This window comes from Fukomys damarensis, unplaced genomic scaffold (genome assembly GCF_012274545.1).
Source record: "Fukomys damarensis isolate Sample0158 unplaced genomic scaffold, DMR_v1.0_HiC HiC_scaffold_3, whole genome shotgun sequence".
Taxonomy (NCBI): Eukaryota; Metazoa; Chordata; class Mammalia; order Rodentia; family Bathyergidae; genus Fukomys; species Fukomys damarensis.
In genome coordinates this window covers 9,276,658-9,296,847 of record NW_022900915.1, presented here as the reverse complement: position 1 = coordinate 9,296,847, position 20,190 = coordinate 9,276,658, and the positions used below count along the sequence as shown (strand labels likewise).

At 46.7% G+C, this 20,190-nt stretch overlaps 1 protein-coding gene across 4 annotated transcripts in view; it reads right to left on the bottom strand.

Moving 5' to 3' along the window:
• Sh3tc2 (SH3 domain and tetratricopeptide repeats 2) overlaps positions 1-20,170 on the bottom strand; it is a 61,640-nt gene extending 41,470 nt beyond the window's left edge. For 3 of the 4 annotated variants that reach the window (XM_033766718.1, XM_010627111.2, XM_010627115.2), the window contains exons 1-3: positions 13,369-13,509; positions 5,548-5,646; positions 1,948-2,075 (exon numbers count right to left, since the gene is read on the bottom strand). In XM_033766718.1, coding sequence (XP_033622609.1) covers positions 1,948-2,075; positions 5,548-5,646; positions 13,369-13,420 — 279 coding nt within the window. In that variant the 5' untranslated portion in view covers positions 13,421-13,509. Of the gene's footprint in view, positions 1-1,947; positions 2,076-5,547; positions 5,647-13,368; positions 13,510-18,202; positions 18,408-20,057 lie in introns of those variants that run through there. The other variant, XM_033766722.1, reaches the window with a different exon arrangement.
• Positions 20,171-20,190: the final 20 nt, after the last annotated feature.

The window sequence follows — 20,190 nt, the reverse complement described above, 5'->3', positions numbered from 1 at the left end:
ATGACTGGGATGTAGCTCAACATGGAGACTTTGGTTTTAATCTCTAGTACAGCAAAAAATAAATAAATACAGAAATAAATAAGTCTATACTTGCAGGGCCCCAGCCAGAACCACCACATGTCTCACTTCAGTCTCCTCCACCCAGAGCCCCAAAGTGACAGGGTTGTGGCAGCCAAAGCCAAACACCTGACCCTAGTAGAGCACTGATTCAGGGACATTCACCTGGAGAACTAGCCCATTCCTGAATCCAGCCAGAATGAGGTGCTGCTGAGGATGCACTATGTCAAAATCTGTGGCTCCAAGGTCCACTACTGTCAGCAGGGTTGGATTTAGGGATTTTGTTGTAAAGAAGCTGATGGTGCTGGCCATGAAGATTCAGAAACAGCGATGAAAGTGGGATTGTTGGTAAAGCACCTAAAGCCAGGTGATCCCATTATCATTGAGCCTGGGCCCCCTGAGAAATCAAGGAATTCTGCAAGGTTGGTGGATACAATCTGTCACCCCATCTTCCTTTGTGCCACCCCACCATCACCACCACCATGATGGAAACATCTGCTGCTTCTACAAGTACAACACTAACTTCTGCCTCAAGATTCCTGACAGTGTCACCTTTGAGAAGGGAACCTGTTCAAGCCACTCTCTGCGGGGTGCATGCCTGCTGGCAGGGTGGGAGTTTTCCCAGGGTACAAGGTCTTTGTGTGTGGAGCTTGGCCAGCCCAGCTGGTCACTTTGGTCATGACCAAGGCAGTGGCTGCAGCAGCAGTAGTAGTAACTATTCTGTCTGCCTCTCAGTTGTCCAAAGCCAAAGAATTCAAGTCTGATTTTGCCCTCTAGATATCCAAGGAGAGACTCCTCATCCAGAACATCTCCAGCAAGGTGACAGGCTTCTAAGGAGCAAGCCAGAAGTCACCATCAAATGCACAGAGGCAGAGAGCACCATCTTGGAGGGTGTGTATACCACTCGCTCTAAGGGGACTGTGGTGCTTGTGGGGCTGGGGTCCAAGGTGACCAGTGTGTCCCATGCTGGCAGCTGGCAGGGAGGTGAGCGTCCAGGAGGCATTCCCAAAGCGCAACACTTGACCAATGGTGACGTCATGCTTGTGTCCAAGCCTGTGAATGTAAAGCCCTTTAGGTTTCCTCTGCAGAAAGCCCTGGAGGGCTTTGAAATATCCAAAAGGGGAGTGGGGTTAAATGCCAGGCTCAAGAAAGACCCCCTTGTGTGAATCTGGCTGTGCTTCGCCTATCATCTCAGCGTCTTGGGGCTCAGTGGGGAGGGGTTGGTGTTGAGACAGAACTTCCTTGGAATAGTAAGAATAATTAGTGCAGGGCTGGGGCGTGGCTCAGGCATAGAGCTCTTGACTACCATGAGTGAAACTCCAGGTATTACCCAAAAGAAATTTTTAGTGTAATAAAATCTCTACCAGAGCCTGGGGAAAATGGAGATTGTGGGATTTCATTGTTTAATGAGTACAAAGCTCTAGTTTGGGATGACAAAACAATTCTGGAGATTATTGGTGTGAGTGTACAAATATAAGTGAATTGTAGACTTAAAGGTGATTACAACCAAAAATTATATTTTATGAATATTGTATCACAGTAACACAAATCAAAATTACTACATTAGAAAAAAGTACTACTACGAGGTGTTATAATGATTTTCATTGTATGGAGCTTAAATAACTCTCAGCAGGTTTGTAACCAAGTTTCCTCTAACTCAGAAACTCTAGGTGGTCCCAATTTCTGCTCCTTCCTGTTAAGCAGTGGACTGCACCATTTGCTCAGAGAACGTATATGCAATCCTTCATGCCCTCCTCAGCCTCTTCCGGACAATGTTTTCTTGAGGGCCTACTTTGTTGCAGGCTCTGTCCTGGGTGGGTTCTGGGAATCCTGTTGCAGGAGGGACACAAGCTCTACACTGAGAGCTCATCCGCTTTGGCCAGAGCTCACCTTAAACAGCGCACGTGCCTCCTGGTTCTCGTTCTCCAGCGCCCAGAGCCGCCTGCGTGCAGCTTCCTGCAGGGCTCCCCTGACGCACCGCTGAGAGCGGCTCTTCACACAGAAGGACAGCGTGAGATCTGAGTGAACAAGAAGGAGTAGGGTGCACATGCTCATGCAATGCAAGAGGAGAAAGCATTAGAAAAACCCTCCGTGTTTCCCCACAGGTCTGGCTGGTTCCTAAATTGTTGTCCTCAGTAATTACAGACTAGAGCCGGCTTGAAGATCCTCCATGCACACCTTACTGGCCTTCCTTGTGTGCAGGGAGGAGGAAAGTGAAGCCCACTGGGGCTCAGGAAGGGCTGGAGTTAACCAATTAACTTGCATTGGTTATTTCTGCTTTGGTGCTGACCAGGACCAACTAGGACACACATTATTTCTGGTAGTTGATTTATGAAAGTTTTGAATGAACACTATTTTATCCATATTTAAGAAAATATATTTATATTTCTAATTTATAGTACATATAGTATATACTTTACTCCTTATATATACACAAATATACTTTCTCTAACTTGGTTTATTTTGTTGTTTTAACCCTACTGGGGATAAACCCAGGGCCTTGCTCTCACACACAAAGCCACACAAGCATACATCAAACACTAATCTGTTTTTTCTGTTGCTTCATGTATTGATGATTGTCAGGGTAAATGTCTAATATGTGAAAGTTTATCTTCATTTACTTCAGAATGCACATTCATTTAATAAATACGCATTTGAGAGCCTCAAATTCAGCAACTATTTTAGGCGCTGCGTTTACAGTAGAGAACAAGGTAGGCATGGACTTTGTTCCCATGGAGTTTGAATTTTACTTGGCAAATAACTAATTCCACAAGCACATCCATTTGACATGGAGAAAGTGCTATGAAAAAGAAATGTGGTGCCTTCGGAGAGAGTGTTCAGAAAATGCCCCGCTGAGGGGTTCCTGTTATACAAGGTGGCTCTTTAACTGTGTCTCCTTTAGAGAATAAGTAGCAATCTTGCTAAAAGTTACCCCACACAATAATCAGAGAAAGCACTGGATGGGACAATTTACAGAGGTCTCTCTTCTAGCCACAACTTGCCAGGGCCTTCTCAAATTGCTGCATTTGTTGGAAACAGGCCCTGTTGTGCTGGCCTGGGTCCCCAGGGCAGCCTGGACTCTCACCTTCAACAGACCTATCTTTAACCTCGACTTTAACCAAAAATACTGTGGCGCAAACAACATGCTGGCATGACGTGACTGTGATGTGAACTTCAGGTGGCTGTTTTCTCCTACTGAGTCCTCCCTGGCCTGTGTTTCAGTCACATCCAACCCTCCCCCTTTTCTGGCAGCCTGCCCAGCCCCAACCTGGTAGTATTACTGCAGGGTGACCTCCAGGAGGAGGCACAGCTCAAACACAAAACCCAGGAAAGATCAGGCTCCGGCCCAAGTCTTAGCTGTGCTCCTCCATAACTGTGCCACCCTGAACAGTTAATCACCTCTCTGCACCTGAGTTTCCTAGTAGCACAATGGCTCTCCTGGGGCCAAGCGTACAGAGGCTCTGGGGGCTAATTCAGGGAGATGTGCATACCCACTGTTTACTCAGTGTGTGGTCCTAGTAAGGGTCCAGTGGACGCATTGAGCATTAGCTGTTGCTCCCCTCTCCATGCCACTCCAGTCGTCTGTCCTGCTTGTGGCTGTTCTCATCTGATCATGACCATAACTTTGATAATAACTGGTCTGTGATTGCTTTCTGCCAAACTCAATTTTTCCTTCCTTCTAAAATCTGATCCAACTGCCTCTGAGAATTTCTTTTGGAATGGTCTCTACTGCCTGGTAGCCCTGGTGGTGTGAACCTCATTGCCATGCCTGTGAATCCGCACATACAAAATCCAAAGGCCTGGTGTACAAGCAAACTGCTGTTGAGATCCCAACCAATGTGAATGGGCACTGCAAGCAGAGCCTCTGCCTGCCTAGTTGGGATCTCACAGTACCCACCCTCATCATCACGGGAGGAGGCAGGAAGTCAAGTTCTCCTGCGCTTCAGTGTGAAGTTAGTATGTCATTTTTCCATCTTCTGAAAGCCTGCCCTGTAATCATGGTAACGCATCCAACTGATTCTATCTCTGACTCTTCTGCACACAGGAAAGGTCGGCCATTAGCACCAAGTCTCCCCTTCTCACACCCTGACCTGCCTAGAATCAGCTGCAGGGCAGAAAATGCTGAGCGGTGGACAAGATCAGCCTGCAGTCACTTTAGCTTCACCTAAAGATACTCCTTGTTCATCGACTTTCATGCATTAATAAGTCAAAATGCTGACTCCGCCGCGTTCGTGAAACAACAGATGGTAATTCAGGTTTTTTTCTGGGCTGACCCAAGCTGACAGATGATAAGCAGATCAACACAAAAGAAAAAAAAGCAAAGGGCAAGATTTTTCTCACTATCAACCAAGCAGCTTGACAGAATTTGAAACTTGGAATGGAAATAACCTTGCATGACAATTATACTACATCCATTTACATGGTCTATATCTTTTACAAGTTCAACTCGTAGCTCTTTTTCACAAATCTGTATTTTGTATCCCAGTGAAGGAGTATATTCTTAAAGTCCATCTTTAATGGTGCACCGGTAGTTACAAACAAGGTTCAAACCCCTTCCTTGTTTATCACATATTACTGCTGTGGCAGTGAAGTCATTTCCCGCTCTGGGTCTCCATCCCACCCATTAACTAGGGATTTGGTGCCTTACCAAGAGGGGAGCATGTGAGGGTGGGAGGAATATGTAAGAGAATGCAAGGCACATAATTTGTCCTCACAAATGGTTCCTGCAGCTGTACAACAGAATCCACATCTTCTACAGGTTTGTCCTCAGGATTTCTGGTACAGAATTCAGCCCAGGTATACTTTCCTCTAGTGATAACTTACCTGTGGGCTTCAATGAAGGGGAAATTGGGTGAGATATGTATTGAAAATGAAATTTTTCTCTCTCTCTCTGACTTCCAAATCTTTTTGTTTTTTTTCAAATTTCATATAATTACCCTCCTGCTCAGCCAACCTCACCCTACATATTCAACCCTTCACTCACTTTTCATGTTTATAGCAATATTTATTTAGAACCTACAAGTAAGGTAGTATATAGATTCTATATAGAATATAAATGTCTCCCACATATTAATCCAATCATTTATGTACCTATCAAACATTTTCTGAACACCAACTAAATATAAACAACTCTTTGAGGCACATAATTAAGTGCATAATTTAAAAATATTAATACAGCCACCTTAAAAATCTAATAATGATATAGTTTCTCTAACCCAGCAAATATGTATGGAACTCCTGATATGTGCCAGATTGGAAAGAGTTTTGAATACCAGAAAAAGAAAGTTTAAATTGACCTTGTTAGCAATGGAGAATAATAGAAGATTTGTAAGCAGGTATAGTTGAAGGTGAGCCTACAAAGATGTATTTGGTGATGGTGCCCTGAAAAGGTAAAAAGAAGGAGTCAACAGATAGTAGAGACAAGAAGGTTTCTAAAATATTATGAGAAGTACTTTGTTCAAGTAGCAATTATCTTTGGAATTGAGATACCTGGTGTCATGTTCTGTGGCAGGAAACATTTTCCCCGAGATTCAGATGAGGATATACACTCACTGGATATGGTTATATTTCTGGAAGGCCCTTCTTTACCTGGAGAAAGCGAAGAAAGACAATTAGTAAAAGAGTAAGTAAGTGATAAACATGGACTGAAAGTTTTTGTCAAATGCCAATTTTTCCCAGGACTGGTGGCATGGAAAAAATTCTATTATCACGATTGCCTCATGATTGGTGTTCAACCAACCATCATCATGGAACTGTCATACATTCTATCTTTATGCAGGAGCATGGGTGTCCCCATTTTATTAGAGAAGTAGATTCTTATCTACAGATCAAACCAAGTTCAATGGCATAGTACACAGGAGGTGTTCAACATACATGGAACGGGAACTGCACAGGACTTCATGGGTCTGACTACAACAAGGCTTACGCTCAACAGTTGGGTAACAGGAGAAATGGAGAAGAGTGCAGCAGAATGGCATCTGGGGCATGGTTGTAATGGCCCTGAAATGTATGATTGACCCAGACTGTTCTTCTCTACTCCTAGCTCTCCAAAAAGTTCCTGTCTTTGCATTTATAGAAGTGGAGTAAAAAGGACAAGAAAGATAAGATAGGCTGGGTGTGGGGGTTGAGGGCAGTGGAATTTTGGTGACAGAAAGTTGAAAACAAGAGAGTAGCTGCAAAGTATGAGGGATTCAATATAAAAGAAAGGGGCACTTTGACTGGAACAGCTATAGAACGTAAGCCTCCTTCGGGATGTTCCAAAAATGCAACAAGGGGACACAATTTCTTAACACACTAACTCTGGTTCCTGGAATCTGTCCTTTTGACCATGAAGCTGCTCAAGAATTAAAGCCTCCCAGGTTCTGGTAAAGTTGAGGTCAGAGGTGAGCAGCCCTACTAGGTCCTCTGGCTGTGCCTCTAATGGCACAGCCCAAGAGCACAGCAAGGATGAAGCAATTGCACTCGCTGCTGGTTGATATTGTTGTCAAGAGTTTTTGTCTCCAGTCTGTGCTCAGGCGGGGGGTGGGGGGTTGACATCCAAGTGGAGGTGCTCCCCGTTCTTGAAGTGGGAAGAGTTAGCACTTCGGGGGACAACATCTAGGGAGAACGAAATCAATGTCTGCTTGAACAGGCTGAAGGAAGGAGGACCCATCTGCTCACGGCCCTTGGTCCAGTAAATGTTGTTAGCTGTTCAGTGCAGAGTGCTAAGCAGCTTAGCTGGAAAGTAATGAGCTACAGTTGAACAGGATCATTTTGCAGTTCTGCCTCCCAGAAACCAGAAGCAAGTAAAGAAAAAAGCACTGGGCTGGGAACCACAAGATGAGAATGAGAACAACTTAGAGCTTCCCATAGAGTAACTAAATGACCTTACACAAAACGTTTTCCCTGTCTGCTGCTTGAGATTTTTTTAATTTACCCATCTATTAAAACCTGAAGCATTGTCCTAAATTAGTGGTGCTGAACCTTGATTGCCTATTTGAATTACCAAATATGCTTTTAAAAAATAACAGTGCCTAGGCTTTATGTCCAGAGACTCTGATTTTTGTGGTTTGTAGTGTGGCCATAGGGCTTGGGGCGGGGTGTTTGCTTGGTTTCTGCTTTAGTGGTTGAAATGTGAGGTTCTGCTTTTCCAGTGAGTTCTCAGATGATGCTCCTGCTGCAGGTCCAAGGACCAGACTTAGAGAGCCTCCCTACTCCCTTCCCTGGGACAGAACTTCACCAGTAGCTGTGGCAAACTCACTAACATCTGTTTCTTTTCCTCCCCACTTTGTGAATTTTTAGTTTGAAGAGCTTAACATCATTTAAAAGTCAGAATACTTAATGCAACCTAGATGATTGAGCTTACTTTAAAAACTGGAGGATCTGTAGCCCAGACCCCCATTCTCCTGCAACAATCAACTAGGGGTACATGGCTGCCATCCCTCTGCAAGGCTCTCCCCCAACACAGAGCCCAGCTGCCCAGTCTCTCTGTGACTTCAGGCCCTGGCAAGTTTGAGAGTGCGCTCCTGTTGTAGAGCCTTAAGAGCCAGATCACGAGGATCTGTAACCCTGTAAGGCCGCCTTCAGGGAAAGAAGTCCAAGGTCATAGCCTGGGTGTGAGCAGGTGGTGAACAGCTTTTAAAGGATGCCTGAGGTTTAGAGCAGAAAAGCTACAATGTTGCAAGATATGATTTTCAGACCACCTGCATCAGAATTATTCAGTATCTGTTTTCAAAATGATATCTGTATAAAATAAGCTTGCAGAAAATATAGATGGCAACCTGTAGGACTTGAAACTGCCAGTAATTTCCTAAGCCGCATGGAAAAAGTGTTACCTAAAAAAATAATAATAATAATAATAATAATAATAAATTCTAATATATTCAGCTTAGGACATTTTGTTAATCAAAAGAGAGTAATAAGCAAGTGACAGAGTAGAAGAAAATATTAACAGTATGTATAGTCGTTAAAGAACATGAACCTAGAGTATATAAAGAATACTAAAATCTTTGAGAAATAGATAAGTAATTCCCTAGAAAAAGGGATTAAAAGCTTAAGTAGTTTATTTCATCACAGTATCCAAGCAACCAATAAACATATAAAATTTGCTCAATTTCATAAGGAAAATAAAAATTAAAACCACAATGAATCATCACCACCCAGACAGCTCCAGCTAAAATAAAAAGGATAAAGACATGCATTTATAAACCGGGAATGGTGGCGCACACCTGTAATCCCAGCACTCAGGAAGCTGAGTCAGGAGGATCGTTGTGAGTTTGAGACCAGCCTGGGCTACACAGTGAGTTTCAGATCAGTCTCAACTACATAGTGAGACCTTGTCTCAAAACAAAAAACAACAACAACATGAGACCAGCGGGCTACACAGTGAGTTTCAGATCAGTCTCAACTACATAGTGAGACCTTGTCTCAAAACAAAAAACAACAACAACAACGAAGACATGCATTTATAAGGACACAGAGCAACTATACGCTGCAAGTGTGAAAACAAACTCAAAATTGTCTCTTTGGCAAACTAACAGTATGGATTCCAGCTGACAACCTGCGTGCAGCAAATTCAGCAATTCCGCTGCCACTTACATGCTCCAAAAATAGCACACGTACGCTCATCGGAAAATGTCTCCCAAAATACTCAGAAAGCACTGGCAAACCCCGCCAACAACTCAATGTCCATCTACACTGGAATGGATAACGAAGCTACAGGTAATTAAACAAGTACTTCGGTGGGAACGAATTAACTGCAACCGCATAAAATAGTGTGGATGCATATAGTCATCTTGTGAGAATTTACCATGCTGTGATGCCCAGCGCATGTTCATCCTTTATAAAAAGATGCAACGTTTCTGAGCCTAGCAATGGCACAGTAAAAGCGAGTCTTCTGGGCTGGCCTGGGACAGACGGGGAGCAGGAAATATGGGAATCAGAGGTCAGCTGAAAAGCTGCTATGAAATCCGAGGTTGCGAGTATATAATGTGGACTGTGATCTTAGTAGTGAGAAGTGAGACAGAGTACACGATTCTGTGGGCACACACAACAACGTACTACTCTGCCATAAAGAGACGTAAACTTAGATAGAGGCATCTATCAGTAAATGGATGTGCCATAAGGCCATAACAGGAAGGGAAATAAATCAGACACACAGCTCAAATATCACACGGTCTCTCGAGTATGAAAAACCCAAAACATGTATGAATAAAGAGCAAAATAAAAGATAGATAATGGGAAGTATGGAGATCTTTTTTAAATGGAAGGGGGAACAAGAGACAGGAGCAGGGAGGGATGGGATGGTTAGAAGACAAAAGAACAAGCCTTAAGATGTGTGATGTTTGTTCGTGTGCTAACTTCCAATGATAAATGCACTCACTATGTACTGTAAACAGGTACTAATAAAAATCTTTTAAATAAAGTAAGAAAAGAGAACATTTCTTGATACTGAATGTGAGAGAAAGGTGAGAAGGAGATACTAATTATAGAAAATGAACACTGGGAGGGATCAAGAGATCATTTGATTTTACTGCTGGGAAACAAAGTCCCCCAGAGGAGTGTTAATTTTACCAAGGTCACACAGCAAGTTAGCAAAAATAGAATTCATCCAAATCACTGGGTGCAGACCTCGCTGTTTCCGCTACACTATCTGACCTAAGAATTCTAAGGTCTAAGGTCTTTGATCGGTAGAATGTCTCACACAGAGAAATTTGCTGGCAATGAAAATTTGCTTCCTTTTCCCCTCTCTTGGCTTCTCTGCTCCCACTCAGCCATGTCCACCCCCATCTTAAAGAAGAAAACTAAACAGTGAACATGATCCTGCATGCTTTTCTCTCCACCTACATTATTTTTTTCTTCTTTGACCCGACAAGCATACCACAGCAGTTCTTGATAGAAACCCATATTCTCCTTGCTGGAACAAATAGCAAATCAGAAGTACTCTAAATCCATCTTCACTAAACAATGGCCAGAAACTCAAAGGGAAGTCAGAGGCGATGACAGCTGAGCAAAAACCCGGCCTCTCGCCGTATCTCAGATCATAATGTTGAGGAGATGAAAAAGCAAACTGTATAACGGTATCATTTTCTTTAAGTTTAAAAGTCTGCAAAACAATTCTTTAAAATGATTATGGCATGAATATGTAGCAAGAGCACAGAATTACTGAATTCATAAAAGTGATTAACTTTGGTGAGAGAGGAATGAGATTGGAATGAGGTATCCAGGGTACTTTAATTGCATCTATAATGCTTTGTTTCTTCAAAAAATAAGACAAAGAAATAAACAAGTTCTTGAAGCCCATATGGTATAAAGCGGATGTTTGTTAAAGTAGATGGTGGATTTATTATTCTAATATTCTGTGTTATCACTGTGACTATGTTCAAAATATTTCACAATTCCTTGAAAACGCAAAAGTGATTCATTTCTCATTATTGTCAGTGCTCTCCTCAATTTCTCATTATACTAATGATTAGATTTACCACAATGACTGAACAGAAAGTTAGGAATAGCAGTGATCAATGTATGCAAATGTATCTTTCCCACATATTTTATTTAAGAATTTCTGCAAAATGTCTTCAAGAAAGTGCTGAAGATAAGACAGATATTTGGGAGCTTTTCGACGAATGAACTCCAGCAGGACTTTCTTTGTGACCTGAGTGGGCAACTGGACTTCCCTTAACAATGGCCAGAAACTCAAAGGGAAGTCAGAGGCGACGACAGCTGACCAAAAATCCGGCCTCTCGCTGTGTGCAAGTGGGAGGTTCTGGGAGTGAACGTGAAGTACCAGGAACAGATGCCACAGGCCTATCCCACACATGGGAACACAGGGCACCTGGGTGGTCGGAGCCAGCCTTCCTCACGCCACACCACAGTGAGATGGGCAGGCAGATGTCCCAGGCTCCAGGCTGTCACGAGCCTTCCCACGCCCTGCCTACTTCTCTCTGAGAATTCTGTTTGCTCCTCACTCTTAACTCCCACTTAAGCAGACACAGTGGCAGAAGCAGCCACAGAACCATGAGCCCAGACTCTTACTCCAGTGGAGTCAGGAATTAAAAATAAAGGAGGTAGGTGTAGTCTGTATTAGCTACCAATAAAACTGCCTGCAACTACTGTGTCAAGTCCACGAGATGACTGGTCTCACAGAGGTTCCACGTGCTAGGTACTATCACTCCATCCACTATACAGCCAGGAAAACTGAGGTTCAGAGAATGTATGAGACTTGCCCAGATCACATGACTATTAAGTCACTCCAAGAGGTGACTCAGACTTTGTTCCATCTCTCCAGAATACACTGGAGGAGCCAGAATGGGAGAGCTGTGTCACTTGGCCTGAGATCCCTGACCCCTCTGTCAACCTCCAAAGAGAAAGGACCTGACTCACGTGGAGAACAACCTGGGATACGGCATGAAAAGCTTCCGCAGAAATAAACAGTCTCTTCATGAAAAAGTGAATCCAGTGGGACAACCAGCTGCCAGTGGTACAAAATAGGTCAGAGTAAAATAATTAGATGATAGTGTCATAGAATTTCAAGGACATCATCTTCAATATTGGTTCCTTTGTTTTGCACTGCGGAATTTTGTTCTACATACAATCGCTGTCACACTGGGTTAGGTGACAGAACCAGCAGAGCCCCACCAGCAGTTCACAGCTCCAAGTGTCACAGACGATCAAACAGAGTCCTGAGAGAGAATGTGACTCTCATTAGGCTCTCAGGAAAATATTAAAACAAGACTTTGGGCCGGGGATTTAGCTCAGTGGTTCCGCCACCTGCCTCGCAAGTACAAGTTCCTGAGTTCAAACCCTAGTACCCCACAAAGAAACAAACAAAAAAAAAAGCCTTAACATTAATTGTGCATAATTAACTGTGTGCCGAGCTGTTTCAAGTGTTTCACATGTAGACTTAACCTCGCCGTAGTCCTAGGAGGAAAGCAAAATCATCTCATAAAATCTACAGAGGAGGAAAGGAAAGCACAGAAAAGTTAAATAAATGACTCAAGGCCAGTAAAAGAACCAAGATCAACCCCAGATATTTTGGCTCCAAAGACCAGGTGATTAACCATGAAGACACTGCCAACGAGGTAGACTGAGTCAGATTCAGAAATCAAGTCCCAGTTTCCAGACCAGGGATCCTACAACCCCCCACCATGAGGTGTGCCCACTCCCACCAGGTACAAACACAGCAGGATTTAAAGGAAGGGCCTGAAAAGTATGTAAATCCCGGAAATTGGGAGAAGTAACCGCTAAGATAGTTTTCATAGACTTTTGTGCCAAGGTTGTTGTTTGGGGTTTGTTTCTTTATAGTTTGGTTCCGGGAATGGGGCTGCTCTGAGAGGCACTCCCTGTGTGGGTGCCAAGGTGCCCAGGCCGAGACTTCCAGCCTGCCCCAGGTTCACTGTAAGGACTTCAAGTGCATTCTACAAGCCCAGGTCAGGAGACTTTAGGGGAAAGCCAGACAGTTAAAGCCCTTGGCAATCCCCCTCAGCTGGCTCTGAGGAACTACAGTGGCGCCCCAGGTACAAAGGATCACAACAAGGGTGCAGGGCGATTCCACGGAGTGATGCTCTTCTGTCTCCTGAATGAGTCCTCTAATCCACTCCCACGTTCCCCCAAAGCCACCATTCACCTACTTGTACTACAAAGAGATCACAAGGCCCCATCTTGGTTCTGCTCTGAAAGAAGCATGGGGTTTAGATCAGGGTCGCCAGTCATTCTAGTCTGCTTGGGACTGTCCGGTTTAAGCTGGCTGCATCCCAAGAAAGCCCTCAGTCCCAGGCAAACAAGAGTAGCTGGCCAGCCTGTGTCCAGTATCAGATGACTTGACAGCTTCTCGGAGCAGCAATCCCCTTACTTCAACTTGACATGCCAAAACCCGCTATAAAAGGTAGGAGGCAGGAAACTGACTGTTTTTTCCTCAGCAATAGTAACACTGACAAAAATAGGGTTGAATGACTAAGGCCAGATTAATGACCACCCATGGGATGCAGAGGAACTCACTGCCAGAACCTTCTTCCTGTTCTAGGGAATCTTGGGAGAAAAGGAAGGAAAGGCTTAGTCACACCCTAGGAGCAGCAGCCAAGGCCGCCTCACTCCCCTTTGGCAAAGCAAACTCAAAGCCTTTTTCCTCAGAAGTAGGCACCTCCCAGACTCTGCTCTCTGTACAAGGCCAGAAAGACATATACCAACCTAGGGAGGGAAGAGAGGCAGTCATAAAGCACAACCATCTCCCCATCTCTTTGGAAGGGCACCTTCTTCAACCCAGCAGATCCCAGAAGCTTTACTGAACCAACCAGTTTAACTAACCCACGGGCCAGAGCCCTACAGGGAACTCACCTGGGCCCCAGGACAGACTCTGCTCCCCGGGGATGCAGAAGCAGCCACCCATGTGTGCACCATCCTCCCAGGCCAAGGCCCCTGGGAACAGCAGCCAAAACAGCTCTGGGAGGCTCCCAGTGGTGTCCCTCCTCCCGCCTCCTCTCTGGCACACGAGGGACCAAGGCCACTCACTGCACAATGCAGTCTTTGATATCCCGGCTGCAGAAGGAGAGTGGGAGGGGCCGCCCAGCCTGCAGGCTTGATAGTCCTGCACTGTCAGGCCCCCGCCTGGGGAGCAGAGCTCCTCCCTAGTGCTCTGCAGTTTGCTTTATGCCTATCAGGCTATGGCACATTCCTTGCATTCTGGGGTTGAGATACACACTTTGGTTTTTGTGGGGGCTGTCAGGACGGGGGAGGAGGGCAGAGAGCATCCCAGGAATCAAGGCTGCTGGTCTTGCTCCCTGACTGCCTTGGCCCAGATGTGGCCTCCCCCGCCAGCATTTGGAAAGCGATCGCCACCCGTCCCTTCCTCACAAATGCTTTCCCTGGCTATTACGATGGGGGTACAGCATCTTGCAGCCCTGGTGAGCACACAATCCCCCTGCTGCTGGCTCCCAGAGGCCTTGGTGGGTAGAAATCCAGGAAAGCAGCTGATGTAGCCCAATACCATACAGGTGAGGGGCTGGAGGACCGAATATACTTAAGGCTACAAGTTTGTATGAAACACTGGTCCCACGAGGCTAACCTCTTTCCTGTTTCAGTCGGGCATTGGAGCAGGGAATGCAGTTGACACCGTGTGGCTGAATTTCAGAAAGGCTTCAATGAGATCACTCAAAGGATACAGAAAAAATATGGCCAAATGCCGACCAGGTCATGCAGAGGCATGCCTGATCCAACGACAGAGTTCAAGTGTCCCTGTTCACACCGCATTCCCTCCGTGTGCGAGGAAGCAGGGTGCTGGATGGGCTTGGGCTGCAGGGCTCTGGAGACAGAGCTCAGGTCACTCTCATGGAACCTTAGGAAAGGTACTGGCCTGGTGGGGTTGTACTCTGAGGTCATCAACTGGATAATATACCTAAGTTCTTAGTACCTAGGACGCGCTGCTTTGGAAGTATGGCTGCTGTACATGCCACTGTTCAGGATGACAACACACTGGCGTGGGTAATACAAAGACGTGTTCATGGCCGAGAAGCAGGCTAACACTCTTCAAAGGGAAAATGGGGAAGCTCCTCGCAGGGGTTGGAGAACCCTGAAGGACAGGATTTTGACAGGGGAAGAGGATCCTATCAAGGGAAAGCCACTAGCAGCAATCTGGGATTGGCAATGGGAGAGCATAGAGAAGAATCTTCTTCCCATTTGAAGAAGCTGTGGGGCTGATATTAAAGGAGACCAGTGGCAGAGACGTGACCAGAACAGAAACCTTAATTCCTAACTGATTCAGACATCTGTCTGCTCATGCATTAAACACTACTGTTTGTTTTAAAGGCCGTGCGTGTTGCGAACATCGGTAATAATAATACTAAGTACTGATGAGCTTTTATGATGTGTTCCCATGAGAAGCTGTCACGCAGTCTTCACCCCAGTTGTGTAAAGATAAGAAAACTAAGGGTCAGCGACGTGCCCACCTGACTCAGCCTCCTGGGTAGAGCAGAGCCAGGCTTGGAACCTGGGCAGTGCAACCTCAGAGCCTTTGTCCTCACCACTCTGCTTTACTCCTCTGTCAGAAAGACCCAACCACACATCCGTCCCGAGGCTGAAGCCCAGCGGCCAGCAGCAGCACAGCTAACTGAGCCACAGCCCAGGTGTCAGACAGGCTTTCCTCTGCGGGGCGGGACACACGCCCTCTCCAGGTCAGCTGAGGAGCCGCAGCGGCAGCCTCAGCTCCAGGAGGGAAGCAGGGCTGCAGATCAGACCAGAGGTCACCAGAGCTGGCTCTGAGCTCAGCAAGAAGGGCCCACTGCTCTTTCCAAAGCATCAGGTGGTCAGGGACAGGCAACCGAAGCCTCGCCCTGGAAGGTCAGCATTGAAGATGTCCTGAAACAGCCATGAGTCTGCCCCTCCCCCTCCTCCTCCTCCAAGCCCATTCTAAAGACAGAGATACTGAGGGCCACACACCGAGTCACTCCTTCAACACTTCCGGGCGATTTTTGTGGCAAAGGTCTGTCTGTATTAGAGTTCAAACCTCAGGGCTCTGGGTCCAGTGTGTGTCCAGACAGCAGGCAGATGTTAATCAGTTCCTGTCTGCAAATCAGGTTCCCCAGGGAGTAGGGCTGGGCTAAGATCGTGTGCTTGTGCGCGTGTGTGGGTGGGTGTGTGTGCGCACTTGTGGGTGTGTGTGTGTGTGTGTATCTGCTCACCAAGCTCCTGACCCAGGCCCAGGGCTGACACTCCCTACCACTCCCAGGAAAAGGAATTTCTTCTCAGCTCAGCTGATCTTTCAGAGAAACTGAGGTTGCAGGCATCTGAGCCAGCAGATGGCAGAGAAAGGTGGGGTCGCCTCAGTGTCCTGCTGGAGGGGTGCTCACACCTGGGCAGCAAGAGGCTGTGCAAAGGGCCGGAGGCAGCGCTGCCGGAAACAGTGAGGGGGAAGGAATGGAGACTCTTCTGGGTGAGGACATTACCTACAGCTCAGAAGTCGGTCACCAGCGGTCACAGAAAGAATCCTAAGACTTATTATCACACAACACATAAAGAAACTTGCAGCACTGTGCATGCTAGTGCTCCATTAATGCAAAACACACACTTAAACCTAAAGCAGCCACAGACACGCACGTGCCTGTGTATGTGCAGATTTGCTGATGTCCTCCCCACGGTGTGCTGAGTGCTCCTGTCCTGGGTGGCGCCCAAGAGGGAGCAGAGCCGGCCATACCTTGTAGAAGCACTAGGGAGCAGGGAAGGATGGGGGATAGGGAAGAAATAGACTCAGCTTACTATTTTATGATCCTCCATGTTGTGGACATTTTCAACGAGAGGGTCTCATGGTGTTGTCATTGTAAACACACAACTATTTGAAGGAAGAGAAGGTCGGGGAGAAACTCACAGGTGAGCAAGGGGTGCACACACGTGCAGGGGAAGTGTGGGTGTTCCCCAGGCTGTCACACTCCTGGTCTGACTCAAGGGATGGTCCCTCGGGCCACACATCATTGATGGACGATTCCCGTTCCCAGGGCCAAATGGTGTCCACAGTGTCCCGGGAGGAAGAGGTACAGTGAAAAACACTTGTGATCAACACAGTCGAGGCACTGCTGGTTTCTCCACTCTCCACGGTGTCTGGTGGCTTCATGGAGCCCTGGCTGGAGCTGCTCACAGCTCCCCAGGCGAGGCAACATTTTAGCACAAATCTTATGAAGGAAGCTGAGCCATCTCTCAGGGACGCGACGGCCCACCAGACAGGACATCCTCTCTCCTCCCCCGTGTGACAGTGCTATGGGTCCAGTGCCATCCGAGTGTCCCCAGAGGAGACTGTGGCACCTCACTGTGGCCCTGCTGCCTCTGCTTCCTGGCTCACAGTGCCGCCCGTTCCACTGAGGGTTCCCACCAGTATCATCGGCTGCCCTCACCAGAGCCCCGAAGAAACGAAGTTACATGGCCTTGGACCTGAGCTTTCGAACAGGAGGGAATGAGACTCTGCTTCCTAAGCAGCCTGTCTCAAGTGCTCTGGTGACAATAATCCCAAACCGGTTATTACAGCCAGCACCTGCTCAGGGTCCATACTCCCTCTGGGCCCCAGGGGACAACACAAAAGGTCCTCTCTTTTATATCCTATTCCTTCAGAAGGATTCATAAAATTCAGATGACTAGAACTTCTCTAGCCTCAGTAAATCAAAATCTTTGGAGGAAGACATATTTTTTAAGCCTATCCCAGATAATACCAATGCCTCCCAGTCAAAATATCTCAGAGGTTTCTTTCTCAAGGGTGAGGACAGACCCAGCTGTAGATGTTAGGAGTCAGAATTCCCAGGCATCCTTTCTTGACTCTTTAACCTCACTAAAGTAGTGAAAATCCTTTGCCAGCAGGGATAGCACACATAGGCCATTCTGGATGTCAGAGAAGAGAGTCTTAGGAGCCTCTAATCCTCCTGGATCAGCACCCACAGATAACTGGTTAACAACTCAGAAGGGTCCTGCGACTCCCTGTAGATAAAGCTCCAGCAGCTCACTGAATGGAGCAGATGCTGGAGAGCTGACAGAGCAGGTGTGGCCAGTGGACGATGAGAGGGAACCCACGGGCTGGTGAGAGTTACTGTAGTGGGTGAGCTACAAGGCAGAGAGGGCAGAAAGGGACACAAGGACAAGGACAGACCCTACTCGGCAGCTGGGAGTGGGGTGAGGGCAGAACAGTGGGCAAACTCAGAGGTCATGTTTATGATGGTGGAGGGCGAGGAGGAGCCCTTGACCCTACAAAGAGGGTGAGGGAAGTGCCCCCCTGCTTGAGAGTCACCAGTGGCACTTCTTCACAGCAGTGCTATTACAGGCTCTGGGCTCTGCCAGCAAGAAGTCACTGCCCCCAGCTTTGCACCTGTAGAAGGTTAAGTCAACCGAAGGTAGTAGCCTGCCCCAGACATTTTGTTATAGTATTGAAAAACTGACTAACATAAGCAGTAACATGTGCATGAAACTAGACAATGAATTAAAAAATGAGTCGCTTTTCAAATTATCTTACCCCTCGCCAAAACTCAGTGCCCTCTCCAAAGCTACACAGTGGCAATTTGGAGAGTCCTTCCAGACTTTCAGCTCTGCGTTCTACAGTGTGCATACAAGAGCCCATCTCTGCAGAAAAGACTATATAGACAGTATCTACATCATATACATATATATATGACCATATTAGGTTACATATAAATGTACTCACCATTTCATGCCCAGCACCAGTTACCCCACATTGTAAGGATGGCAGCTGAACTTGACTTGTCACTTATCACTTCTTTAACTTGACTTGTCACTGAGCCTCCACGTGAGAAAGACAGGAGCTCTCTGAGGAGGAGAGAACCTACCAGAGGGCCCAGGAGGCAGCTGCCATGGGGGGAAGCTGGCCCAACGGCCCAGAAAACTTCCACCTATGTATAGGCAAAAAAAAAAAAAAAAAGTTTTTTTGACACATGGTTTTTCAATATTTCAAAATACTTCCCTCTTTCCAGATAAAAATCACTCCTAGCCTTTTCCAGAATCTAAAGAAGTTCAGAACAAATTCTGAGCAAGGACAGTCTCTGCTCCTGGTTATTAACTCCGTCTCCTTGAGAAAAGCCAGCCAAGATTCCAGACTCTTCCCCGGGACTCTTCCTAGATGAACTCCATGAAGAATTCCACCTCAGTGTCCTCTTCACCCTCCTGGTGGCCAGCGATTGTTGTGGACACCCCCACCGGTGTGACATTTTACTTCTATTGACGTTTTCTTCTTGCCCTGATAATTATGCAGAGAAAAGTTTTTTTTTTTTTTCCTCAGTAGAGGTTGTTAGAGGCTTCAGTGTGGCCCACATTCAATGGTCTCTCCCAATAGCTGATTCTATTGCCTGGATAAGGTTGACAGAATCTTAGAAAAAGAGTAGTAAAAGCCCACATGAAGCCCACACCGTGCCCTGGCCTCACTGGGAGGCTCAGAGGCTGAGCAGCTTGTCATCTACTAGGAAACAGGAAGGCAACCCTGTCCTGTGTGCTTTGCCAAGGGGCTCTGTGAGGAACCCTAGAAATCGTCCTGGAACAAAGGGAAAGGATTCGACTCTTTGCATATGAACTGTGCCGCTTTGAAAGCCCTTCTATTCATGTTCCCACGAGCTTGTGAAGTAAGGAGACAAGGGTAAATTCTTTGCATTTTCGAGGAAAGAACTGGAAATTGACAAGAGAAAAAAACAGAAGCCTGAGAACTTCTGGAGGAGAAGGGAGGCAAGAGGGACCCAGGCCAGCTTCATTTGGCATCGCTGGGATGGGCCCAGCGGAAGGACCTTGCTCTGAAGTCCCAGAGTCCACCACACGTTACTAGGGAGAAACATGCTAAGTGGAAAGGAACAGCAGGAAGGCCTCACGGGCCACACAAGTAGAAAGAGAACTGAGGGGCTTTTCGACCAAAGAGGGCCGATGTGAGTGAGCAATAATGACAGTGAACATACATCACGGGCTCTCCATGAACCCACTACAGAGTATTTTAATGGATTGACCCATTCAGCACACCCATCTATCCCGACTCCCACAGCACACATGAAGAAATTTGACTTTTGGGACCCTGAGTGAATTTCCAGAAGTCATACACCTACCCAGCGATGGGATCAGACTCGACCAGGGAACCAACAATGCAATGTACATTTACAGAGGCCTGGACTACGTGGAGGGGAAGAAATTCCAAAGGTGACCTGGTACATTCATTCAACAAATATTTATCAAGCACCAACTCCTGGGAAGGCACTTCTGTGTTGGAAGGGAAAATGGAGGAACGTTCACAGACCAGATCTAATCTTTCATGGAGGGAACATTCCAGCAGAAGAGAGAGATCATAAAAACAGTAATTGGTCATGGGAGAGGAAGAAAGACAAAGTAAAATGATAGAAAATGCAGGGACACAAATTAGAAGGCTGGGGAGGCCCACCGTCTCAGCCACCGGCCCCGCCGCGCCTCCCACAGCGCAGGAAGGTCAGGCAGACACAGGGACCCCTCTAGGCGGCACACCCCGCTCCGCACCAGGCCCGGGGCGGGACTCTTCTTCCCGCGAAGCCCACCTTTCCTTCACGCCCCTCCCAGCGACGACTTTCTCCCGCACGCACGCACACCGCAGGACGACCCAGGGGAAACAGGCGCTCAGGCAGCCCTCGGTCGGTCCTAGGACCCCAGGGTCCCCTCCGTCCCCATCGC